This window comes from Microtus pennsylvanicus, chromosome 2 (assembly GCF_037038515.1).
Source record: "Microtus pennsylvanicus isolate mMicPen1 chromosome 2, mMicPen1.hap1, whole genome shotgun sequence".
Classification (NCBI taxonomy): Eukaryota; Metazoa; Chordata; class Mammalia; order Rodentia; family Cricetidae; genus Microtus; species Microtus pennsylvanicus.
The window spans coordinates 42073179-42101172 of record NC_134580.1 but is presented as its reverse complement, the minus strand read 5'-3'; the positions used below and the strand labels follow the sequence as shown (position 1 = coordinate 42101172).

The 27994-nt window shown below is 41.8% G+C and overlaps 1 protein-coding gene across 5 annotated transcripts in view; it reads right to left on the bottom strand.

Annotated features, from left to right (window-relative positions):
• Positions 1 to 27994, bottom strand: part of Asap1 (ArfGAP with SH3 domain, ankyrin repeat and PH domain 1) — a 284912-nt gene that overhangs the window by 75755 nt on the left and 181163 nt on the right. For all 5 annotated transcript variants that reach the window (XR_012909632.1, XM_075960908.1, XM_075960911.1 and 2 more), the window contains exons 5-9: positions 26163 to 26308; positions 6417 to 6491; positions 5925 to 5974; positions 2755 to 2884; positions 1523 to 1608 (exon numbers count right to left, since the gene is read on the bottom strand). Coding sequence is in view for 4 of the 5 variants with exons in the window: in XM_075960908.1 (XP_075817023.1) it covers positions 1523 to 1608; positions 2755 to 2884; positions 5925 to 5974; positions 6417 to 6491; positions 26163 to 26308 (487 nt within the window). In the remaining variant the exon portion in view is untranslated. The remainder of the gene's footprint in view (positions 1 to 1522; positions 1609 to 2754; positions 2885 to 5924; positions 5975 to 6416; positions 6492 to 26162; positions 26309 to 27994) is intronic.

Genomic DNA, 27994 nt, shown 5'->3' with positions numbered 1-27994 from the left:
TACTCACAGAGGCTAATGCACATGCAGCTTGCAAAGAATTTTATGTTTTGGGAAACTCATGCTTGCACACCTCAAACTCTTCTATCCAGACTTACAGGAATTGAGAGAGAGCCCTAAAATCAGGCAAACTTAGATTTGCTGCCAAGAGCTGTGATTCAGAAGACTGAGAGATTCATTTCTTTTGGTAAAAATTTTGAAGACAAAATGTTTCTAAAAAACCTGAAGCTGATCAAAGATGAAAAATTCCATCTAAAATTAAAGTCAGGGATCACTGAACATTTACTTCAGAGTTTGTAACTGTCTACTATACTGTAAAGGCAAAACTTTTTAATTCAGGTCCTCAAGTCAGAGCTCCAAGTAAACACTTTACCTTATAACATGGAAATTTCAATAATATTCTATTTATCAAGTACATTCATACAAAGTAGAATTTACACTGAAAAAAGTCAACCAATTTATATAAAGATTAATGTGGTCATTAGAAAGCCTTTTGTAAAGAGAAATACCCTAACCACGACATATATGAATGATTCCCAGTGTCACAGCTATCCCACTGGTAAGTACTCCAAATGCTTTATTTTATTTTACTGTCATATTCTTGTGAAGATCCTGAGGTGTGTGTTACAAGTCTAAACACTGATGTCAGATGACCCCAGTATTCAGCAAGGATTTGAACTTGACCATTAACCATCTCAAGCTTTCTGTTTTTTCCTCAGTGGGCTATTTGCACACACAGGTCTTCCCTAGGTATGGTGTTTTAAAATGGGACAAGAGAGATAAAAAAAAATCATACAGTTATTGTTTTGAGAGTATTTTATCTAGTCTCAATGACTGTATTTCATCCTGCTTCTGAGAGCTGGCTGGGCTGCTTCGGAAAGCACTTGGCATTCTCTCCTCTGTACATCGACTGGTTAACACAGACTCGAACAGTAACGGCACTCTTACACAAAGGCTCTAGCAGAACACTCCTCCAAGAGAGCCCAGTAAATAAAGAAGATGAATAATCAGACACAGTGACATGGACTCAGGAGCAGAATGAAATCAAACACACAGGAGATGCTGCAGTGCAGAGCAATGTTCATTTCTTAGGATAGAACGCTGTTTCACAAAAATCTATCTGGTGCTAATAAGCATTCAAAATGCTCCAAGAAGTAGAATTTAGATAATGAACACCCCACCAAGAAACAGTGGGTGGGAATGAACTGTAAAAGTGACTGGGAAAATGACAAGAAAGGCGTATGGGGAGGGACAGTGTCAACAGAATGGTCTTGGGGACAAGGGCTTAGGCACAAGCTGTGGAGGACAACACAGCTTCAGACTAATCAAATATTTGTCTATTCTGAGCTACTATTTTATATAAAATGCTGAGGAGGTAAGACAATGATACTGTTTCTCCTCTATTTAGTTGAAGAAAATAACTGTCTGATAGTCACTAAATGAAAGAAAATTGAGAAAAGAGCAGTGAATCGAAGGGGCCCAGCAAGGAAGGGCTGATAACAACCACTGTTAATGCCACACTTACTTGCACTGTGCGTGATAATACTTGATAAGGTTCTGCAGCAGGTCCACACCCTTTTTGGTCTTGATTTCATTAACTTTAATGAGATACTGTCGAAAGAAAGCAGAATTTTATGTTGTTAACTCCAGACGTGGCTCTCAGGTTCACGAGGGAGAACACCACTCAAACCTGCACAAGTAGGTGAGCTTTGTTTAGGGAAGGCTGCTGGGTGGGACACAGTGTGCACAAACGCAATTAGTGTTAGCGTTTGCAAAGATCTTTCAATTAGTTTACTAGGCAAGCAAGAAAGAGACGCGGCAAATGCACTCCATGAAAACTGATTGCTTCCCCTTGGTGCGGTGGATCTCAAACTTCTGTACACAGTCCTGAGAGAGGGACTGTTCTCTGCACAAAACAGGTGGGGCAGCAGTCTCTTCAAGAATGCTCCACAAGATATGGAAACTTTAAACAAGGAGATAACACAGAAGGAGAAATTTCTATTAAAAAAAAAAGCAAGTACAAGAAAAATAATAAAAATGAGTAGATGTAGTTAACCATACAGCACTGGCTTTGATTTTATCACTGGACAAAATTCTCCATTTGACACTATGCTTCTAGCTCACTTGTTATAATGTAAGTAAAAATTCTAAATAGAAAAGGTCAAGGTTTATGAGGAAGAAAAAGAAAAACAAAAGGAAAGGAGGCGGGGGAAGGAAACTCAGGAGAAAAATTGAAGTTACACATTCTCCATTGGTATTCTGCAAGCTGGAAAGCATCTCCATCGCTCAAATTGCTTTATGAGTGTTCAAGTCAAGGGGTACAGGTTTTGGTGGGAATTCAGTTTGAGAACCACAGCTCTAAGTTAAAGGCAGCATGCTTTTTACTGCATTTTCCCATGAGCTCAGACTTCCTTACTGAATAGCTTCATTTAAACTTTCACTCAAGCTGGATCCATGCTTTGAGAAAACCACATGCTCCAAAGTTGTAATATGCACCAGTATTACCTCCCACTAGGACGCCCTCCCCCAGTCACTCACAAGCAACATTAAAGTTCTCACCAATGAATCCTGTTTTGGCTTAAAGAGGTCCATAGGACCAAGGTTCAAAATATGAGACAACAGTGCAATGGCGGATCCCAAAGGGCTTGGAGAAAAAGGGAGATTAGAATCCTTAGGAAACAGTCCCTCTTCCAAGCATCAAACCTAGTCTGCTGACTAGCAGGACAAGAGGCCAGGGTTAGGAAGGCCTGTTCTTACTTCACACATCTGGAGCTGAAAGAGGCGCCGTTCCTTTTCCATTTCTTCTGCAATCTCTGCTCCGGTTATCTCCGTGCGGATCATTCCATGCTGTTTTGCATGCTCTCTTTTCTCCTTCTCAATTTTTGTACTGCAGTAAAAACAGATGCTACTTTAAAAAGATATCATTGCACGACCCCAAGTGTGAACCTAAGTGCAAACGTAACCCTGGATGATGATGATGTGCCAGTGTGGGTCCATCAAATGTATCACAAGTACCCTATCAGGAGTCGGGTGGGCTGTGATTATGGGGCAGTTGTGTATGGGTATGTGCAGAGAATAAATTGGAACTTTCATTATCTTCCATTCAAAAACACCGATTTTGAACTGGGGATGTAGCTTGGGGTAGAGTGTGAGACCTTGGGTTCAATGTTGGTGAAGCAATGCAGTTTTTTAAAAAAATAAATCACACTGATATCTTTCCTTTAACCAAACCACTGACAGTTTAACTTCTAGTTAAGAGGCAATAGCTCTTACAGTGACAGAATTCAATCAGCAGAGGAAACAAACATGTGTGTACCTTATCTAGGAAGCTTCTCACACTTTCTCTTGGATCTTAGATGTGTGACGGACACACAGTTCTAGGTTTTGGTTGACATGAATAACTCTAAACAGTTACTTTTTCTTAGGTAAACGACATTTTGATGAAAAAGAAGCAGAAAGTTAGAGACCTCAGAATTATTTAAAGATAAAATCCAAATGGCTTTTGGTTAGTATGCTTAAAAACTGGTCAAAGATAATTTTTGATGTTGTTATATTTCAGTAGCATAGTTCAATTATTTTGCATCTTGTCATAATATTGTACAAGACAGGGCTGGGAGAAATCCATATGTCTGATTTTGGATTTTCAGTGAGGAGGGAAGGCCCTATAAGTGAGGATGAAAAGGCAGACTTAACCCTACACAAATTAACCCAGCAGTAGTAGCTGAGGGCAGTGATGATTGCTGTTTGGTACACAGTCTCTTCCAATAAATCTACTTCACTTGAAATGGCCTTCAAATTTCAAAAATAGCCTTGATTTTCCAACTACGACTGCAAAACCAGACTGACATCACCTTTAAATTGTAGTGGTTGTAGAATGGGAAGCCAAACACAACAAAAAGCTAAGTAGGCTTGCCTATATACAGACACAGGAAAACCAACTGTCAACCCATGGAAAAGCGACGGCGAACTCTGTGGAGATTCATTTTCATTTACCAAAGCCTGCATCAGGCAACCCTGGGATGATGCCACCTCAGCAGTCAAAGAAAGGATTTGAGTGGACAGAATGCATCACAGCTTCACCATGGATGTGGCTGCGATGAGAAGCAGAAGTTTGAGAAGTATGCCAAGGTCATCAAAAGTAAAGTATCCTGGCCCAAGATCACAAACTTGGTAATGGTTCTGAAGTCCATACATTTGCCACAGCCCTCACTGCCTTTTGAGTTCCATAGGAGGATGGCCACAGAAAGTGTCTTGGTACCCTTGTTACTTGAAAGGTGATAATTAGCCTCCTTTTGCAGTAGTGGAAGTATAGATTCACAAAGAATGGAAGTAAAATGGAGCAAGAGTGGCACAGGAGCCTAAATTAAATCTCTCTCTGTGTTTAAGGCATTTTGTTTGGGGTTTCCAAACCCAAATGAGCCCTATTACGTTAAATAGATAAATATTTGCCCTCTACCCCACCACCAAATTCCAATGAAAAAGAAAGCTATCTTAGGAAAAAAATTTATTGATAGGAAGTTACTTTTTTTTTTTTTTAAAAAAAGGCAAACCCCAAGCCTTCTTTGGAGGTCCTAAAAGTAGAGGCTGCTTCAGCTCACTCCCTGTCTCCCAGTGCATCTCACCCGCTTTCCAGGAGGGACTGTGGACTGAACACTCACGCACACTGGTGGACCACCATAAAACCTTTTGGTTTTCAGTTGCATTTTTGTTGTTGTTTTTGTTTTTCAAGACAGGGTTTCTCTGTGTAACAGTCCTGGCTGTCCTAGAACTCACATTGTAGACCAGGCTGATCGTGAACTCACAGAGATCTGCCTGCCTCTGCCTTCCACATGCTGGGATTAAAGGTGTGCACCACCACCCACCAGCTTCGGTTGCATTTTTTAACTGTCCGTATACAGGACTGTTCCTAAAGCAGTGCTTCTTCAACAGTACACTATTATATAAGATTTACAAAAGCACTCTGAGCAGAACACACTCGATCCCCAAGTTCTTCTGTTTTTGTTCTCATTCTGCTGCTATTGCTGTCCATAGAAATGGATTCATTAGGCAAATGTAAGTTTTAAAGTAGGTATCTTTTCCTACCTACCCACTGTATGGTGTTACAAATCTCTCAGACTAGGAATAAAGGAATTGGGTTGGGTACATACGTCATCCCAGCACCTGGAGATGGAGGCAGGAGGATCATGAGTTTGAGGCCAGCCTGGGCCTACAATCTCCCTAATCCCTTACAAAAACCCCAGAGTCAACTGGTCTGGCCTCGATGCCAAGTTATACTGCTCAGTCTCTAAGTCAGACAGATCCACTGCGAATGCCAGCTTAACAGTTACTGGCTGCACGCCCTTCTAAAACTCCTTAGGCATGCTAGACTTCAGATTCCTGGGACGGTGAGAGGGGCACACTAATGAGTGGTGCCAGGAGGTCACACACGTAAAACACATTTTGGTGTAGACAAAATCGTGCCAGACAAAAGGTTATCAAAAATACCAGCTAGTCCTCGATAATTTCCCAACTGCTGTACTACACAGAAACGCACATGGTTTGTAGTTATGATAAAAGAATACTGCACACATACATAGGCCTCTAACTTGATACTTCATAACAGCAACCAAAATAGTGCCTGTCACCCAAGACATGCAGCACAGGTAGTGTAACATTTTGGGGGTATTTAGATTTTTGACATGTTGTCTTGCTATGCAGCCCAGAATGGCCTGGAAATCACTAAGCCCAGGACTGCATAGCCTCCAGAATGATAAGATAACTGTATGTGCCACTTTAACTAGATCAGCACACCTACTTCTCAGCCCTTAAGACAAACTAGATACTACTGCTAGTATCTTCGTTTATTGGTCCTTGGCCCTGTTTTCAACTTACTTCTTATGAAACTCACGACAACAATAAAAGAACAATCGGAACAAAGCACGACTTACAACTTCGTCTCATAATCTTTCCAGGCTTTGTCAAATGGCTTCTTGAGATCCTTTGGAAAGAGAAAACAAGAAAATGAAAACCGTCATTCATCTTTCCTCAAATAAATAACTGAACAAAATCAATTTTCCTTATGGAGATCTGAAACTGCACTTATATTGTTTACAGGCGTGAAGTACGAGAGAGGCGTGCATAAGGTGGGGCACTGCTGGTCCCATCAAAGAAGCAGGACCTTAAGATTCTGAGAGCCTGGTCCATGAAAATCACAGTGGTGGAGGCCAGACTGGGAAGCAGCTTCTCTTCCACTGGGAGGAGCTACCAATATCTCTGAAAGCACCTAATCTAGTTTCCAGTAAAAACCATTGTGTGAAACGTCTGTTCAGAGATTTTCAAATTCAAGAACTACAACGCTTGTAAAAGTGGAAGGAAAGACTCCAAACAAACCCAATCTTTTCAACTAAAGACAGTGAAAATAACAATTTCTGATCACTTACTCCTTTGACTCCCTTCAGGTCTCCTTTTAACAAGGAATCCAAGGTGAAGATCACATTGTGGCTCAGACCCTGGAGCTGAAAAATCAAAATAAAGATGAGAGATGGTTAAAATAAATAATGCACAATGCACAGCGAAACCTCATCCTTTTGGCTCACCTACCCGGGCTCAGTGAAGAGCTATAGCTGTACTGTATGTCTGCTGTGTGTACATGCCACCCCCTTCACTAGTGTGGTCCCCAGAGTGCAGCTGTAGGAATGAGGATGGAAGAGTGGCTGCAGAATCACAGCTGAGACAGTGCTGTAGCACACACACATGGGTACAAACAACTGCCATTTATTTCAGCACTTCCACTGCAACGTCTACCAAGACTATGGAGGGAAGCGTGTAACTGGCTTTTACTATTTCTTTTTTGTGCTCTTATAGTACACACTGTATCTGTGATTATATTTATCCTGTTTCATGGATCAGATTAGATGCTTACTGATGACAGGATCCTTGACTGTGAGCTGTTCCGCTCACAGCTGTAGCCTGTTTTATTATCATCATCATCATAGACAGGTCTGGCTATGTAGTCCAGGCTGGCCTTGAATTCAAGTCTTTCTCCCTTGGCTTCCTGTGTGCATCACACATCATCATCATCATTATTATAGACAGGTCTGGCTATGTAGTCCAGGCTGGCCTTGAATTCAAATCTTTCTCCCTTGGCTTCCTGTGTGCTAGGATTACATGTTGCCAGGCATGCGCCACAACACTTAGCTAACACACATCTTCAAAGGTTTGGGGGACAGGTTTTCTACTGCTCTGAGGCAGTGTTTTGGGCTTTAACAGAGGAGCATAAAGTAGAGTGTAACAGAGTATAAAGGAAAGTATAACAGAGGAATATAAAGTATACAGCTGGACGGAAGCAGCAGAGGAAAAAAGGACGGTCTAAAATATAGTCAACATGACCCTGGTGACTGCCAAGGAGACCCAAGCTTGTGAAGCTCTGCAAAGCCAAAGCATAGACCCATTCTGGGGTCTCCCCCTTCAGGGAAGCTTTTCTCCCATCTAAGCATGTGCATTTGTCAACCTGCTCACCCAGGCGTCCAGTTTTCATGGAAAAATAATAATGCAGTGAGCCACATGTTACGCAGGCAAGACGAGATGAGCAGCCCACTACTGCTGCCCCTAGTGGGGTTCCTTTCTACAATGGCAGCACACATGCAGGAAGGCTAAAGACTAGGGGATGTGAGGACAGCTAATGCTGCCCGATGGCCTGGTGCTGACCAGAGTGGAGGGACTGTGTCTTACTGGCAGCAGCTGAAGATAGAGTGAGTACTGAAAACGTTTTTTTTTTAATGCTGTGGACACCAGCAATGAATCAGGCAGTGAGGGGCAGCAAGGAAGGGAAGAGAAGGCCTGTCCTTTGGCTTCTGCCTTCCCCCAGGGCTTTTCGATTGCTCACGCCTGAGATTCTCATCAGCTCTATGCCATGCAACATCTTTAGTTGCCTTCTTTGCGCTTTTCATCTGAGGAAGGTTTTCCAGAGTGTACCACCAGAGGGCGCAGGATTCCTGCCAAGGCAATACTGTCTGAGTGACTTTGCTATCAGCAGTAGATACAACTCAGCTTAGCAAGCAGGCCAGACTGCGACACTCTGACACTGTCTATGAGAATCCACCATAAAGAGTTTGGGAAGTAGGGCAAAAAGACCACTTAGAATGTATGATTGTTAGCCCCCTTGGCCAAGGTCATCCATGACAACTGTGGCATCGTGGAAGGACTCATGACCACAGTTCATGCCATCACAGCCACCCAGAAGACTGTGGATGGCCCCTCTGGGAAGCTGGGGCGTGATGGCCATGGGGTTGCCCAGAACATCATCCCTGCATTCACTGGTGCTGCCAAGACTGTGGGCAAAGTCATCCCAGAGCTGAACGAGAAGCTCACGGGCATGGCCTCCCGTGTTCCTACCCCCAATGTGTCCGTTGTGGATCTGACATGCCGCCTCGAGAAAGCTGCCAAGTATGAAGACATCAAGAAGGTGGTGAAGCAGGGATCCCAGGGTCCACTAAAGGGCATTCTGGGCTACACTGAGGACCAGGGTGTCTCCTGTGACTTTAACAGTGACTCCCACTCTTCCACCTTCGATGCTGGGGCTGGCATTGCTCTCAATGACAACTTTTAAAGCTCATTTCCTGGCATGACAATGAGTTCGGCTACAGTAACAAAGTGGTAGGCCTCATGGCCTACATGGACTCCAAGGAGAAAGAAGCTCGCCCTGGACCACCCATCCAGCAAGGGCACAGCAAGAGAGAGGCCCTTGGGTGCTGAGCAATCCCTGTCCTAACTCAGTCCTTGACACTGAGCATCTCGCTCAGTTTCAATCCTAGAACCCCAGAATAACAGGAGGGGCTTAGGGAGCCCTACTCTCTTGAGTACCATCAATAAAGTTCACTGCACTCATAAAAAAAAAGTATGATTGTAGCCCTCAAAAAGAAAAAAAGGTTGAAAACCACAGGCCTTGAGCATGGCAGAGAGAAAATGAAGACTCACAGCCCTTTGCCCTAGACAAGAAACTGAAAAGATAGTTTGCTCTTAGCTCTCAATTTCATTCTGGAAGTACAAGTCCCAGGTACCCTCTTGTCCTAAGGCTCTTATGAGATACTGTGGATGATGTGGGATGTTGGGCCCAACTTAATTCTTCACTAATCAAGCCAGCATCTACCTTTATGCTTGTGAGCACCCTGGCACCAACTTTACTCAAAGAAATTACCATCCTCCACCACTTGTGTGGATGTCATTTGTTTACTGCTGTCTCCCCAGTGTACACACAAGCTCCTTGACAGTCTGTGTGTCCACGGTTATATCCCCAAATTTGAACACTGTACAGTACTGAAATGCTGCTCCAGCAGGACTTGCAGAAGGTATGAAATGTATACAGCACTGTGTGTACAAGGCTCTCCTCCTACAGGGCTGCTCATACTGATGAAAAGTGCCCAACAACAGGCGCTGGCTCAGGAAATTAGAGCACTTAAGAGAATCTACTTTACTTAACTGATATATTGGGGAATAAAAAGTACTTACAGTGGACAAGTTTTATTTTTTTAAAAAATGGGGCAAATGTTGTATGTGTATATTACTTCTTTTTTTTTAAAGATTTATTTATTTTATGTATACCAGTGCTCTATCTGCATGCATGCCTTTATGACAGAAGAGGGCACCAGATCTCTCTGCAGATGGGAATTGAACTCAGGACCTCTGGAAAAGCAGCTAATGCTCCTAACCTCTGAGCCATCTCTCCAGCCCCTGTGTATATTATTTTTTAACAAAACACACAGCAATTTGCTGGTAGCAGTGCTCTGAAGGACACTGGAGTGGGGGGAATGCAGGAGGAAAGAATTTTCTTCACTGGCATTATTATTGTTGTTGTTGTTTGTAGGACTGGGGAGATAGCTCAGTTGGTAAACGCTTCCCTCACAAGCATGAGGTTCTCCTGAGTTAGATGCCAGAACCCATGTCAAAAACCGGCAGATCCATCTGTAGCACACACTTGGAATCCTAGTGCTGGGAAGTAGGAGATAGGAGACTCCCTGGAACTCTGACCACCAGCTGAACCTACTTGGTGAGCCCTGGGCTAATGAGATAGTTCCAACCCCAACAAACAAGACAGCATTTGAGGAATACCAGCTGAGACTGTGCACAGGCATGTATAATACAAACATTTGTATACATATTCGAACATCTTTTAAAAATAAGTAATGTATCGTTTGCTCAAAAACCCCAATATTGAAACAGGGTGAAAGACAGTGATTAGAAGCACATTTCAACGTTCAGCCCTAAATTATAGTTTTCAGCACTATCGTCAATCCTTTGTGAATTAAGCAAGAATGCAAGCCTACTGCTACCTCGACATGAAGGCTGTATTACAAAACACAGGAATTATGAAATCTGTGGTTAGTGCTAAAGGTGAAGGTTCTTCTGAAGAATAAGTCTCTCCAAAATCTATGCACTAACCACACTGAGTAACCAATGTCATCACTGTGGTTAGGCACTGGGTTGAGGCACTGCACTGATGGAAAACCCCAAGAATTTAGAATTTCATTGTGGTCATCTACACACGTATTCTCGGGGCAGAGTAAGATACCAAGCACACGATACATTATATATTAGAAATCTGGATTTCCCCGAGTGATTAAATTTGGGAAAAGGCCCGAGGAAAAAATAGTCAAATTTACCAACTCTTTCCAGCTTGCTTCCCAGGAAAGTTTCTTCCCTTAGTGACAAGCAACTGGGAACTACCTGAGTGGCACCAAGAAGACAGCAGAGAAGAGCGGAACTTAGAAACACGCACTGAACAGTAGACGTTTTTTACTCTTTTGGAATTCTCAATAAAGTAAACATTTGCTCCACCAAATATTTCAGTGTGTTGCTTTTTGACAGAGGCAAATTGCATGAGTTCAATCTTAGGATTCTGGAGTCTTTGAGTATTTTTATTTTCTTACTATTTCAGAAATTTTCACAAGTTCTGGCAAATAAGTATTGTCCTGACAGGCACAGGTAGTGTAATAACAGAGAATCACAGGACTTTGGGAGGACAGCCTTCCTGTTGTCACTCAATAGACTTTAATGGATGGCTTTGAAAGATGTAAAAACAAAGTATGGATCACTTTCATCACACTTCACGAAAATTCTATTGATTATTTTGCATTAATTTTCCCAACTTTCAAACAATTTCCCTTTCTGTAGTAAACAAATCAATTATTAGAATGCTTGAACATGAGTCAAGATACAGAATACTTCTGTTTGAATGGTCTGTTCTGAGGAAAGAAGTCAGTGTGAGCTACACAGCAAGACCCAGTCTCAAATATACATGAACCCCACAGAAAATCCCAAACTATGTTTCCATCTTATTAAAAAAAATGATGGTAGATTTTAGTAAACATTTGTTCCTAACAAATGACTATTCCTTACAAAAGGGCAGTCCTCTGCCAGGCCACACATCAAAACCTACCCCAAATTTGGCAGAAGTTAGACAAGGAGGCGGAAATGTATCCTTCCATTATGCAAAAGCGATTTATTAAATATATAACTGTAATTAATACAGGCTTTGGCAAGATAACCACTCATGACTCACAAACTGCTGATGCTGACAGTCGTTATACCAATGGTCCATCACAATCCCACCTAAAGATGACACACATAAAAACAACCTCTCCTGTGTGCAGAAACACATATATTATTTGACTTTTTACCCCTTCATACAGTTTTCCAGAAGACACCATCTTCTTTATCTGTCTACTGACGTATTACGTATCTACTCTCAGAGGGAGAGGTGCCCTTGGGATGGCCACAACAGGTGTATAGGCAGCACAGGCCACACTGCCCAACCCAAACCCCTGCTGAACTTAAAACTGTGCCTAGGGAGCCCTGGGGTGCTGTCCCCTGGAAAAAACTATCAGTGTCTCTTTCCCCTGCCTTGGAGGGGAAGGCAGCCTAGCTCTACGAATGGGCCTTCCTGTATGTACACAGGCTGTGTTAATTAACGAGGACATAATTTGCTTGCTTCGTCATGTCGAGCTAATTCTGACAGGCTCTTTCCCCTGCCCCTTGGTTCTCTTTCCTCCTCTGCAGAAAGAAAAAATTTCTCTCAAAGCAAAGCTAATGCAAATCTGCTGACTTGCTCAACACTTTGGAAAATCCAATTAAAATAATGAGCCAGCTCCCGCAGTTAAATCGGCAATTCCCTGGTATAAATTAGGTTTTCTGTCTAGAGTGTTAACTCCTTCACACCCTAGGCAGTTACCAAATATCTTAAAAGTTATTTGAAAGGGGTGCCTGGAGGTCATCATGCTAAACTAAAAAAGTCAGCCTTGGAAAGACAAATATTGTGTGTTCTTTCACACGTCAACTCTAGATTTAAATTCTCTCTCTCTTCCCTCCCCCAATAGGACTTCCAAGTAATTACTTTCTAATGTTAAGTAAAAGGGGGCTGTAGGAAGAAAGAAAGAGCACTAAAAGGAGAGAAGACAATATATGTGACATGGAAGAACCCATCTGAGGAGAGAAAAGGGACCAATGAAGAGGGGCACTGAGTAGGGTGGGAGGAGGATGCAAAGAAAAACAAAATATAATGATACACATGTATGAAAATATATCACAATGCTCTAAAATACTGCTGGTTAAGTACACATGCTCTCTACTGGTAAACCCCACAGTTTGGTTTGTCTGGTCATCCATCAAGGCTGTCTCTTAAAATAACACGGCATCCATTATGCAATGTTTTATCTAGGCAGCATGGCCTGAATGAAAGTGCTGATTAAAATGATAGATGGCACTGTGATAGCCTTTGTTACCTAAAGTTACTGGGGTCGAGAGACTCTATAAAATGGGTCTCTGTCTTACTAGATTAATGAGGATACAAGCTCAGAGAGGTTAAGTAACTTAACCAAGACCAAAGCAAGAAGAAAACAGATGGCCAGGTTATTATGAAGGCTTGCTTTACTCCAAAGGCCATTCTTATTTCCTCTGTCACGCTATAATCATTTAAAGTAACAATCAGGTCAGATCACTTTCCTGACTGAAACCCATTCCTGCTAACTAGTCAAATCCAAACTGCCAAGTTTACGTCTGGCCCCACCAACCTTTTTCCTTGTCCCCATAACCGCCCAGTTCAGCAGCAACTTCCCTGTCAGAAAAAGGTTTTTACAAGTTGCCGTGCAGCAGGTGAGGTATAAGCATCAACTCCTGGTCTTGGATGTAGAGAACTCTCAACTCATGAGCAACCTTTTCAGCTTCCTGTCCACTGACCTCTCTCCTTCTTTGAAGCATACTTAATCATCTACAGGGGAGGTCCTTTGGTTGGCCACTGAAAAGGAACCTTCTGGGTACCCACGTACTATCAGGGAGGCCTTGCCCACCTTCCCATCTGGTCTCCGAGTGGCAAGAAGGCGAATGCTCAGCTCTGAACTCAGAGTACCTGCCTGTTCCTGGAACAAAGCTTCTGGGAGGCAAAGGTCGGGTCCACTTTACACATGTGCATCAAGCTTTCTGTGCACCCAGGCTTCTAGCACAGATGACTTGAGTAAATAAACAAATAAACACAGTCTTCTCCAAAGCAGGTAGATAGTGCTGGGTCCTGAGCACTACAGAAGATGAGCCCAGCTCTGGTTTGCCTAGAGTGTTCAGTATCAGAATGGCCAGATAGGCCATGGGATATGCAAACTGCTCCTAGAATATGGCTGGAGGTGACAGACGGCGAAAGGGGCCCCTCTACCCAGAGGCTGTTAGCCTTTCTCTGACAATTGTGGCTTTGGAGGTCACTTTCCATCTCTGGCAATGCTGTAGTGAGCCATCTCTTCCATGTAGTTAATATCCTCTGCCTGACAGAGCTACTGAGACACAAGTAGATACAGTAGGGGAAAGCCCCTCAGACCCAATGGGCCACACAACAATGGATGATGGAGCACATTACAAAGAACCATTTCCTAAAAAAGTGATACAAGAACAACTACCCTGCTGGTTGTCACTAACCTAGAAGAGGCAGATGGCTGCATCATAAGTCCCATCAAAATTCTAGACTTTCTGTTAGGATATATATGAGCTACAAAACTTTGGGTTTGTACAACATACTCTTCTCAAAGGGCCTAAGCTATCTCAGGGATAGTGGCTTTCTTATGTTTTAAAAAATACTTTTATTAACTATTTGAGAATTTCATATGATGGATTTTAATTATATTCTTTCCCAAATCTTCCATGTAAATGGTCCTGGATCCACCCCAACCTCCATCTTTCTGTCTCTTTTCTGTCTCCTCCTCCTTTTTTTTTTTTAAATGACTTTAATTTGTGCTGACTTCAATTTGTGTTGTCCATAAACTTTAGGTTATGAAGCCATCCACTGGAGCATGGTTGACTTACCAGAAGCCACACAGCCTTAAAGAAAACTGACTCCCTCTCCTATAGAAGACACTAACTATTGTTAGCTCTCAGTCAAGGGTGGTGGTTCAGGAACCCCTTCAACGTGGGTTTCTTAATTTGATCAGAGCAAGCAAGTAACCCACTAGGACCATCAGGGCTTCGGGATGCATGCACTTTACTTCTTAACTGGTTCAACAAAAGTTATAGATAAAGACCAAGATAAAAGCAAAACAGAATCACAGACTACACAGAATTTTCAAATATTCTAGAGAGCAAACCAATAGAAAGTTCAAAATGGGAAATTAAGTAAATTATAGGAGAAATGTAGGATAGGAATGCCACAGCTATGAGAAACAAATTTGAGGGCAATGCCTCTGCATCCTGAAGAGAACCTTCAGGATGGCAATGATGGTAATAGAACAGTGCCCAGTTGCCTGCTGGCCGCATTGTGGTCTCATCAGTTAGAAGGCTATAGCCAGCTACTTTCAGTATATAAAATAAAAACATTTTCAATATGAGTAAGTGAAAACTCAGGTTATGAAACACAGCATTATGAACATGATGTTGTTTCAAAAAGTTATTGATTTAAATTTATACATTAAAAAATGAATAAAAACGTTTACTAGTGACTTTTATCTTCATCTTGTCTCTTCTACTTTCCAAGTTTGCAATAATGAATGGTTAATTTTTTCTAACAGAGTTAATAAGAAATGTACTATGGAAGCACAGAGGACAGCCCCTTCACCAGTGCTTACATATTTATGGTGATGAGGGCTGAAACCAAGGCTTTACTCATGCTATGCACAAAATATTCTCTAGCCCTCTTTTTACTTTTTTTTTTTTTAAATACAGGGTCCCGGTGTGGAGTTGAACCTAAATCCTCATGCTTCGACTTCCTGAGTAATTGGATTGCAGGCCTGTGTGACCAGGAAAATGTTTGATCATTAATGCAAGTTACAAATGAAATCAGTGTATAAAAGCAAAAACAATATGGTACTGAGTTTGAAGGGAAAAAGTTCAGCTTTCCCATGCACTAGGAAATTCCTAATCTCTGGTGCAGGTGGCTCCCCAAGTATGTCCTGGACTAGCATTCTCAGTGCTGCTTGGAAACACCTCAGAACTGAAATCCCACATCTAATTAACTAGAACCTCTTGAGGATGGAGCCCAAATCTTAGTAAGTTCTTGAAGTGAAATGAATTAAAGCATGAGAGGCACTGTCTGAGATAGGGCTGTCCACAGTAGACAATCCACATTCCTGTCAAGGAGGAAACGCCTCCAGTCAGAGAGGAAATGAACTTGTCTACTGTCTCAGGTGCAACTGTCATGAAGATGGAACAGAGGTCAAAGATTGCTCTACAGAATTCTGAAAAACCCAAGGTACACCATATTCTGCTAACATCTTAGAAGACTGAATTCAAAAGGGATTCCAATTTCCCTGGAAACATTACACAAAGAAAAAGTGCAGTGTGGGAATAGAAGGCAATATGAAAATCCTTAAAACAATGCAAGTATATCCTGTCTAATTTAAGTAAACAATGGGTTAGATTTAATATCCCTCCACAGAGAGAAAACAATGCACTGTTTCCTTTGCATCTCACCCCACTGGAGGACAACTACTCTGGAAAGGGAGGAGCTGCAAAGAAAAGGAAATCTCTAACTGTAAGCCAGGGAAGAAAGCAGAAGACCACAGCCATATACAGGGTTCTTGTCTTGGAAAGATAACCAGTTCTTGGCCAAACTTTGGACTTTAAATTTCATCTCATGCATATCATTTATAATTTTCCATGTGTGAATTACAACAAAACCATTCTGTGACATCGGGTTACTTTTTTCTCGCCTCCTATAAATGTCTTTATCACATATTCCATGCATGTTTTGTAACAACTGACTCCAGAAAGACTTTAACACAACTTAAGATACCTGTAACAATCCAAATATAGGGGCACACCCAGGCTTAATAGTGTCAGGAGAAACAGTGATGCCTCCTTGTAAATCTCACACCTGATCAGAACCAGAGCCAAATGCTGCACTGGGCCTCCTGCTTGGTCTGCCCCTGAATGTTCTAAAGTGCTACATTTGATCTTCATGGAAATGGTCAGAATTCAAAAAATGACCTCAAGGGTGAGTGTGATTCGGCCACTCATGCATGAGAGGAATCTTAGGTTTACATCTGGGATACCAGCTGCTTCCAAGAAGCCAAAGAAGTCTCGCCTAGTCATGGAACCCCCAAAGCAGGGGCTTTGTAAAATTATGTCCCTATGTCTATTTTTACCTTTCTCTTTAAAATCAAAGAATTCTTTAGAATGAGCTATCAAAATGTTTCATGCAACCATTCTCAAACAGGAAGGGACAGTCATGCCTACCACAGAGCCTGGCATATAGTGGGCATCTGGTAAAAGTCGCTAGGTCGAGGAACACTTTAGAAAGTCTGTATTCTTAGTACTGACTTTAATTTACATTCTGACCTCAATGTAGTATGCAATGCAAACCACTGCTGAATGCTATTTAGTGCCTCTTTTAAGGGAAACAGTTTCCACCAGCAGAAAAAAAAACATGCCCTCATAAACACCCACTAAATTATTTGTACCTCAGGACAAGGTTCCCACTAGTGTGAAGCTGAGATACCCCTTTTCTCTGGATGAGTGAGTGAGGAAATGGGTGATCTGCCTCTGCTGACCCAGCCTGTGACGCTGCTAACAGAGATCTGAACTGTTATATCCACCCTTAAAGTTACACTATTTCTGCTGACTATCGGTCCTTCCTGCCATTCCACTCTCAGCACAGTGGGAGCAGTGAGTCAGTGGAGAGGCTACGCTCTTCTAGTGGCAGATTACTAAGACTCTATCTGAAGCCTGGATGACTAGTACATTTCTTCACGTATCGTAAGGGACCAAAGGAACAAAGAGCATAGTCTAAACAACCAACTGGCTGAAAAATGATCATGATTATATAGTAAATATAATTATAAATGAATCCAAGAAGGTAGAAACAGAATGGAATTAAACGCAACTAAAGACATGGACCACCTGATCTAACAAAAGTTCTAAGTTAGCATTTCTCAAAGTGGTTCAATGGGAAGTTGGTATGTATCTTGTATGTCAAAGTCAGTGATCAAGAAAGTTCAGAAGCAATGAATTAGTTAAGATTCTTCAGTATCATGTGTCTAAGCGTCCATCATACAAATGTGCATTGCAAGTCTCCTTGAGAAATACCTTCTTGGAGCAGAACTCTCACCAAAGAACAAGGCATGGAGTTAAGTTTTCCATTTCACTCACTTCGATTCTCCTGTTCCTAGATAGGAGCAGCAGATACATTGGACATGGCCAATGTATAAAGTTGGGTAGGGCATACACTGACCTTGCACACACAAGTGGAACATGAACTAACTATCCGAGCTCCCCTTGATTATCTGTGCCCAGTGCTGTTGACATCAGCCCACAGGAAGAGGCCCTGACTTGACTGTGTATTCTCAAGTAGTTAGGTGTGAAGTGGGCGCCATCCCTGTTTGAGGTCACTGGTATGTGCTGAGTAACGAAAGACTGAGTAACATTCCCCAGAGGAATCCAAAATAAGATTTAATCTGAAGCAGTTAGGGAGAATGAGAAAATCTAGGTAAGAGTTCATTCCTGGGATGAAAATGGGAAAGAAAGAGAGAGGGCAAAAGGTCAAAGGAGTGACTGCCAGCCAGAGCTTCAAGGAATTCTCAGAGCCAAGGGAAACATTTGCATTTGCTTTACACAATGCACCTACAGAGCCTGGCTAGGAAAAGAACTCCAGAGCCTTCCAGGATTAAGAGCCACAAACAGAAAGTTAATTATCTTGGTGTCTGTCTTCTCCTTGTAACATCTGTGCTACTGCTTTAATTGTTTCAAAATCAGTATAACTTTTAACTTAATGGTAAATCTATGGCAGCAAGAGCACATCATCCATATATTTTCTGAGGCAGTGAGTGCCGTGTGCTGTAGAGGACACTCAGGTTTGAAGAGCTCTTACTATTACTTGCGGTGGGATTCTATTTTTCTTTGCAGCTACCAAGATTTGATCTAGGGAGTCAGTGAGGCAGAGACAATGGCAAAAAGCAATGCTCACCAAGTACTAACCAAGCAATCCTTTCCTTAGTTTTCTGGTCTGCCAGGGCAAGGAAGAGCTAAAAACATCTGGAGCATTGTGAAAGTCTTCACAAGCCTACCTGGTTTCCTTTCTCCTGCATACCAAACCCTGTTGAAGAGCTGCTGTGTGCCTTATTCTCTGATTTGTTCTTATTATGTGAACCAGATTCCTTCAGAAGACATGTGACAAGAGGAAACTAACTTACTATACTCACTCACTAACCTGTTCCAATACAACGTTAAGTGCTTTAATTAATTCATAGCACATAGCTAGCACACTATAACTGCGAACTATTGTTACCTATTTGTTATCTATTTGGATAAGCAAAAGTTAACCATAAAATAAAAGCAATGTTACTGGCTGAAAGGCTCTGAGGATGAGACCAGATTAATTAGTTAATCAATTATGTAATTAATTTAAAGACAGTATCTCCTTACATTGTCCAGAGTGGCTAGTATTAAATACTTGAGATTACAGACAAGACCTCTGCTAACTGGTGACTAGGTTCTATCCCCTTCTTCCTTCCTCTCATGTGGGCCCACAGCTGTAAAGCATGTCTTTCCCAGTTACAAATGCTGTTTTGTGTGTACAGTTCGAGTTGAAGATCAGCTCACAACCACACACAGCATGTACACACTCCTGATGAAAGTGTGATCTGCCATGTGAAAACTTTACAGGCTGAAAAATCAATCCTAAGTCAGGCTAAAATCAATGATTGTGAAGTATAACCATCGGTTGAATTTCTATTTGAAGTATTTTTTTTAATATTTATTTATTTATTATGTATACAATATTCTGTCTGTGTGTATGCCTGCAGGCCAGAAGAGGGCGCCAGACCTCTTTACAGATGGTTGTGAGCCACCATGTGGTTGCTGGGAATTGAACTCAGGACCTTTGGAAGAGCAGGCAATGCTCTTAACCACTGAGCCATCTCTCCAGCCCTATTTGAAGTATTTTTTAATGTACAATAGCTTGTACTAATTTAAAACTCAGCCGGGACTATGCACAACTTCTGTACACTGGATATATTTATTATACAGAAACTATGTACTAATGAGAAAAACTACAAGTCATTAGTTATGGATGGTGTGGCTACATAAGATATACTATGTAGCCTATGAAAATAACTGGCCAGTTTTATTTGTATGTCAGAGAGTGCTGACAAGCTTCTAAAACAACAGAACAACAAAAAAGTTCTAAGAGCTTCTGAAATAAATACACGATGCACATTTTTGCTGGTAGCCAACCCCACCATGACAGACTACATTTCACTGAGGAGCTCTGACTGGGAGTGGGACTCAAGGCAGACTTTGATTCACTTCATTTCAGCCTGGCGTTCAATGTCTCACTGCAGAGGGAACAATGTTTAATTGGCTTTGGCTGGAGGAGCCTTGGAGGTATTACAGGGTACATGGGACCTACATACACTGTCACCTATCTAAAACACAAACCCTGAATCTCCAGATTATTTAACTCTAAGGAATTTGGGCAACATAAAATATTTATAATATAAATTTGTAATAATATGTAAGCCATTAGTATCTGTTTCTAAATGTATAAAATTATTCAAAAGGAATATTACCATTAAAATGTCAGACACTAAAATTATCTAGTAATATTTATTTTTATCTTTTCTCATACTCCCATTTATGTGATAGTAAACATATGTAACTATCATAATAAAAAGAAAGAAAAAGAAAACACCTCAAATCCTTTCCCCTTGTTCGTCAGCCTCCACCCGCATGGAGAGACTCACTAACAGAATGTACCACAGTACTAACTGGTGACCAGTCACACCAGGGCATGAGTAGTACAATTATGGATTTTCTTTCTGTGAAAAGAAGAGATCTTAGATGGGGAGCCCAGAAGCGACAGATACATCTACAACACAACTCCTTCACCTAATTCTCACGGAACATCATCAAAGAGAGAATGGGAACGATGACGAGAGCCAAAGGACAATGAAATCTGTTGTGAGATTGTGTCTTCTAGAAACGATGGGGAAGCTTCACCTATGATTCCTCAATAACATGGCTACCTAAATAAGACCTGAACTTGTTCTAAATCCACCAGACAGGAGCCTCACAGTCGTGTCCTCTAGACAAAGAACTGGAGGCAGAAAGAGAATGTTCCAAGTGGGAAATGGTCTCCTGAGGAATGAGCCCTTCCTTTATTGGTTATCCCATACCGAGCAGTTAGACCTGGAATCACACATACAACACTAAATGGGCTGGGCAGGCTGGCAGGTTATTCTCTCTCCTCTGTGTGTGTCTCTCTCTCTGTCTCTGTTTCTCTCCCCCACAGCAAACACCAATAATAAAACAGGGGTCATGAGTTTGAGAGGAAACAAGGGGTCCAGGACATAGAAGGGGCTGAAAGAAGAAAAGGGAAAATGATATAATTATATTTTAATTTGAATTGCAAAAAAAGGTGAGATCGTCAAAGATGCATCAGAGTTCAGGGCACCAGCAGTCATTCACTTACCACTGGGTATAACTACCATTCCCTCTCTTCCGTTTAACATTTCAAAAAAATTCTCAAAAATAATGTGATAAAAATCTAGATCCAACGTATGTTTTCAGCTATTTTCATCTGGAGGGAAAGAAACTTAAAACATAACAAAAACAAAACAAAACAAAAATAATCCTTAATCCAAACCACAACATTCTGCAGTCAGAAACTGTAAACAGGAAGTGCTCTGCAGCTGCGGAACTTTCTGCTCTGCTCCAGCAGCTCTGAAGCAATAACTGCCCTCAACTGCTGAATGACTAGCAGCAGAGCCATGCAAAGGCGGGCAGAGTCCTGGTGGACGAGACTCCATCTGGGCACAGCGCAGTAGGGTTAACTACGGTCTCCACACAGCTGTAAGCCACGGCAGCACTGACTCTGGGGGCACAGCATTTAAATGGTGTCTTCTTACCACGGAGGATCAATTCCCCAGTGCCACTTTGCAGTTTGGGAACTTTAAATGTATGTGATGCTGTCTGTCGATGCTTTAACTTCCTTTGCTGGGATCACAGCACTGTCCAGAAAACAACCATTTTATTGCTTTCCTTTCAAAGGTTAAAGACATGAACTCAATCTTGGTACTTCAAGTTAAGTTTCAAAGCTGGGACAAATGACTGAGGCTGTGGTGCCTGCTTAACAGATCAAAGCTGGACCAGGCTCCCAGGTTCTCCCAGTATCCTCTACCTGTTGCAGGGTATGGCAGGCATACCTCACCCTCCACCCTGAACTTTCTAACCCAGGGCTGGGCCGCCCTTCCCCCAGAGGCTCTTCCCTATAGAATCCAGACATTTTGGTTACCCTTTCCCTTTTTGGACCTTTGGCCTCCTTGCTGCTGTACCTGTTTCCTCTCTCTCCCTGTCCCTTCCCTTCCCCCTCTCCCACATGGCCCACCAGCTCAGTCTGGACATAACCACTCTGGACTCTACCAAATGTCCTTGACTCTATGCTTTTCCATATATGTATCATAAGCTTTCTCCTCTATCATACCTCAGGGAAGTCATGGCCTTTGATCTCCTTTTTATTTCTTTTTTTCATTCACTGTGTATTTAATAAAATAAACAACAAAATCAAATTCAGAAATGGTCTACTTTTTTTTTTTTTTTTTTTAGTTTTCCGAGACAGGGTTTCTCTGTAGCTTTGGAGCCTGTCCTGGCACTAGCTCTTGTAGACCAGGCTGGCCTCGAACTCACAGAGATCCGCCTGCCTCTGCCTCCCAAGTGCTAGGATTAAAGCCACCACCGCCCGGCTTAGGAATGGTCTACTTTTATCTATTTATTTTAAGAAAGTGCACTAAAAAGAAGTCCTTCTCTCTAATATATTAAATGTTAAAGGGGCACCAGGGTAGGAGGGATGGAAGGGACCCACATCGCCACAGAAGAACCACATGCTACATAGGTGCTTTACACAACTTCTGAGAATGCTACCACAACAGAAACTTCTAGAGGGAAGGGGCTCAGATGTGTATTCTCTCATGGCTAAATCCCTCTTTCGTAGTCACAGTATCTGTACAGAACCTCAATAAAAGCAATAAATGCATTGTGAGTGATATGTCAAGGAGGATCATCAATCTCGTTTTACAAAATTGATGAAACCAAGACTTGAGCATCTTCCAAGGCTTACAGGGAAGCAGCGGCTAGTAACCTTTGCTTTGAACCCTCTTCAGACATGTCAAAGGAAATAAGGAAACCAATTCATGTCCACATGTCTCTGGATCCTTACCACTAAGAGGCAGCATTTCCTAGACAAAAGAAACCTAATAGACCAACTTCAGGAAGTACAGAGCAGATTTGTCTGGCTTCTCAGAATAAGAACCTCATAAATGATGTTAGAAAAAGAATCTTACCAGGAGGGAATAATTGGCTCACAAGACCTAGGGAAGTGCAAAGGAAGCAAGATAAAGACCACACATCCCAGCCACCTCAGGACCCAAGAGAGGCCAATGGACTTTGGTTTTGTACATTTCTTTTACAATGAAAGTTTTACATAGTGATGCTTTAGTAAACATCTGCTCTTCCTTTCAGGCTACAATTTAATGCTTAGACTTTGATTTATAGCTTGAAAAATTTTAAATTCATAAAAGTTAGAAAACACAGTATAGAGCAACCCAGTTTACTCTTCAACCAGCTTCCCCAGAAACAACAGCCTATATATTACCTTTTAAATCTAGAAGCTGCTGAAAGTGTGACAGTGACTACAGACCTCATATGAACCCCACCAGTTCTTGCACAAGCTTTTCAGTCTCTTAAACAGCAGCAGCCATATCTTTGTACACAGTTTTAAGGAAGGTGTGATTATTTGTCTCTATGAAAAGCCCAAGCTTAACTTGGACCACAGAAAAGACGCTTTGCTTCCCTGTGTTGGGTGGGTTAGCAAAGCACTCAGGCAGCAACAACTGTTGCTCAAATGGACCCAGGGACAACTCCAGCTAGCAGACCCTGCAACTGTCCACCCTGATGCTGGTTTTCCAAGGGTTGGGAGGTCTTGGGGCTTCCACCATGATTCCAAAGAAAAGCCTGGGCCCAAGCAGTGCTGCATCTCAGAGCTCTGTAAGCAGCATCTGACAGGGCAATGCATAGTGAAGCTATGGGGATAAGGCCAAGGCTGCTGGCGGATTCAAGGGAGAGAGAGGTGCCAGTACAATGCTCCCCTTGTCAGGAAAAGCTACAGTCATATGCAAAGTCAGCTCTAGAAGAGTGAACACATAGACTTCCAACTTTAGTGAAAATGATAAGGCTCCTTACCAGGAATGCCATCACCATCCTCAAATGGAGAATATTTACTTTTATTTTCTTAATGAAATAAACTAGCTCTTCAGCAATTTCTCTTTTCTTTCTTTTTGTAAAATTTACCTTAGACTTGTATTCTATGAAGGAGAGAGGACATGTCAAAAAAACAAAACACAAAAACCAACCAACAAAATCCTAAATGAAAAAGAAGCAAAAACTAACAAAAATCAAAAGAAAACAAAACAACAACAATAACAAAATACTTGGACTAAGTATATCTTCCAAAATAGCTAGACTAGCAGCCTAGCTCCACCCTCTGCACTCCCACTCTGTGTGTATGTCCCTGCCACTGTAGAGTCTCATACTCTTTCCCAAGCTAGAAAAGCTTCCTGTGTTCTCAGACAGTAATAACCAAAGTGAGGGTGAGTCTTACTTCACTTCCTTTCCTACTATCAGCCTTAGTGTTCATGCTTATGACCGTATAAACAACCCTGCAGCAAGTGGCAAGCAATACCCTGAAGGAAGAGGGAATGAGATTTACATAGTCTAACAGTTAAGAGACACATCACGGACTTGCTAAATCAAAAAGCACAGTAACATTATGTCTTAAGTTCACATTGTCTTTTTCCAAGCTTTGTGAAAAGATCAAGTATTTTATATGCAATGTCTTTTTTTCAGATTACATGATTATTTATGTCTTATTCAATGACATAAACCACCAATTAAAATTAAACTGTCAGAAAAACAGACACATGCATGATTTTTAATACAAGAAAAAGCTCATTTTGACTGGCCAAACAGTCAGGCTAACAGACTGCAGGAATGCTTTTCAAAAGGTGGTGTAGTCCTCTACGGTAAGCAGTTTCTATCAAATGGATTTATGACAAGATTACCACCCAAGGCCATGGAAGCCCATCTAAGGTGAGGGCATGAGCTTAGGCTCCAGATCCTTAGAGGATGCACAAGTGCAGTGCTGGGGAGGTGGGAGGGGGTAAGATGCCTCTTCTCTAGGAGAGGAAGACTGAGGAAAATACGGTAATAAATCACCTTGCTGTGTAACTCCCCTACCTCTTAAGACTGAGATGATACCTGATTAAATCAAATCAAAGGCAAATGTGACAGCTCTTAGAGTTCTTAGACAGTTTGCCAAACCAACCACATACATGCTGGAGCCCGGGGGTGTGCATGCAGCTAAGGCCTGGTGATACCCAGACACGGTACCTGGCAAACAAAACCCTGACCACTGTCAATCTGTGTCTGCCTTCTTGGGTCAGTATCTTTAAAGATCTATGTCTTAAGATTCCTCCTGCCATCTACTTTCCTTAAATCTTAAAACACTTTTCTTGACAGGACTTGTCTGTGTGGGGGTGGGCAGGGGGTGTTGAAAGGAATTAAGGGAGGTTCCTTATTTCAAGAATGAAGATGCACAGCCAGAGCTATCTTCACACATGTAAGACATAATACAGACCGGGTGCATTGTCAACTGCATGCTTGGCGCTGAAAGCTTCATCATTCTTTTAACCAGCTAAAACAAAGCTGTACGTATAGATAGGGCCCCCACAGGTCTCCATCAGATGGTGTCCTAGAGCTAAAGAAGAAGTGGACACATGCTCTGGTCCCTAACCCAGAAGCAATCTGCAGCAGATAAACACAAAGGAAAATTTGTTTTTCTCTAAGGGAGTCTCACTGGAGAAACAAACCACACTCTTTAGGGTAGGCCTCATGCCCAGCAGTAGATGCCAACAGAAAGTGATCTCAATGCTACCTTTGCAGGTTCCTTGTCTGACAATGTCATGTCCTGGCTTTTTAGTTTCTGCCTGCTTTAAATTTTTTTTTATCTTATTTTAAATTTCTTGTATGTATTTTTAGTCTCTCTTTTTACCCTAATGGTCCTTTGGATATGTATTAGAGCTTCCAGTTTAGTACTTTTATGGAATTCCTGAGTGCATAAATGAGTATATCTCTGAATCTGAATCTGTTTCTTATGCCTTTTTGGGGGCTCTCTGCTTTCTTTTTATTTGTTTTGTCCTCTGTCAATGGTATGTTAGTTTTTGTCTTATCTCATTTTGTTTGCTTATTATCCCTTACAAGCCCATTTATTTTCTATCGAGACAGAAAGGGAGTGGAAGTAGGAAGGAACTACAAGAATTAGAGGGAGGGGAAACCATAATCAGGATATATTATGTAGGGAAAAATTTATTTTCAATAAAAGGGGAAAAAAAAACCCAAAACAAAATCTACAAACAGATATCTTAAAACAGTAGCAATGGTAGCACATAGAAGACAGTTACATGGTTTCTCTCCCTTTAGTAAATTCATGCTGCTAGTGGCAAGAATACAAGGATAGAAATTCTACCCTGAGCTTTGTGAAAAACAATGCCACCTACAGTACTGTACAGCCTATTAATATTGTTATTGTTATTGTTGAGGTGAGGGAGCAATGACTTCTCTCCACATGTGGTGGCAAGCCTAAGTTGTGCTTCATTATATATGAGAAGACTTACCAGATTTTTCAGCAGCGTGGACAGTTCCTTTGTAAGTGTAGAAAACTTGACAAAAGCGGTGCCAAGGTCAGGGTTGTCTCTACTTAAAAAATTACTTCCAAATTTATCGAGAACTTGTGCATAGTTTTCTTCATTTTGTACATGATCTAAAAAAGAAACAAAGAAGAGGTACGGGCTGTTATTTGTCACAGTGCAGAGTTCTTTTGAGTGCTGACAACGGGAACCTCTCAAAAGGAAAAGCAGAGAAAAGAGCATCAATTGTTTATTGAACACGTCTAGAGGTTGGCAGTACACTAAACGCTCTTTTCTTTTGAGACAGGGTCTGATATATAGTTCAGGCCGGCCTTGGGCTTGCAACATTTTTCCTGGGGTCCTCTCTTGTGATTACAGGTGCATGCCACCACACCTGGCTTCAGCTCATGCTCTCTCCTCCCCCACCTTCTGTTTCCTCCATAGCACTAAGCTCATTCATATACCAACTCATCCACTTTCTTTCCAGTTATTTAAAGGAAAAATTCTTATCACATTCTCCAGCAATTAGAAACTTCTCATTAGAAAACTCAGTCTTAGCCAGGTGTTAGAACACCTTTAGTCCCTTTACTTGGCAGGCAGGGTCAGGCAGATCTATGTGAGTTTGAGGGCAGCCTGGTCTATAGAGCGAGCTCCAAAACAGCCAGGGCTACAGAGAAATCCTGTCTGGAAAACAAAAATGAAAAAAATAACACCCCCCCCCAAAAAAAAACCCATAAGTCTTGGAATGCAAAAGATAACCTCAAGTGTTCTAACACATTTCTTTCTCTGCATCTAATCTTGATTCCTTTATTTTGTTTATTCCCTAGGTCTGCAGAACAGCACTTGTAAAATTTCTGTGCTTACTTCCCTAGTGGCATACAAAAAGTATTTGCCTTCTATTTAGGGATAAATTTTCCTTCTAGTTCTTGTTTTCAAATATACAAACTGAGACCAACCTTGTAGGAATGTGGTGCCAACGAATTGACAGGAAGCACACAAACATTTCTCAGTAGAGTGGATACACAAACAGTAGGCCCTACCCTCATGAAACACCTTCTGTCATGTCTTCCAGGCCATTATCCAGGCTTTCTTGATCATCCTCCACCTCATGGCTGCTCCTCTCCACTGTCTTTACATCCATCTGACCTCATCATATTGGAAAACCTCTCCCTGTCTCTAGGACTTTATTATTTTCTATCTATGCTTACTGCTTTGAGATCTCAAGTCTTACCACTTTACATAATTTGTAAAAGTTCTAAACCCAAAGCCCACCCCTAAAACATAAACTTACATATCTAAGTAGGTATCTGATACATCCGCTTGGATGCCCAATCAACGCGCTACGGAGGAAACTTGAGTCTTCTTCCCCAGGCCTTTATCTCACTTAGTCACTGGCAAACAGCATTAGTGAAGCTGTAATGCAAAACCTGCCAAGTCATACTTGATTTTTCTTTCTCACACCTTGTACCTCAGAGTGGCCAAAGAAAGCCACTTACCACTGAGTATACCAAGATACAACCCAATCTGACAACTTCCCATCACCCCATGCTGATGACCTACCCAGTATCCTCTTTTCTACTGGACTCTTGGTTGCTGCTCTTGTTTGTTACTGAAGCAGCATCCTGCATGGCCCTATTAGACCACACAGCAGATGTTAACTCCCATCACACACATAACCACTCAGGAGGAATCCCAGGCTCGTGATCTTTACAGGCATATGGAAAGGAGCACAGTACCTCCCATATCCTGGAGCAAATGTGTAGCAGCTGGCTTAACTGGCAACTGAGTTGGAGGCGATATTCCTTTCATGTGCAAGCTTT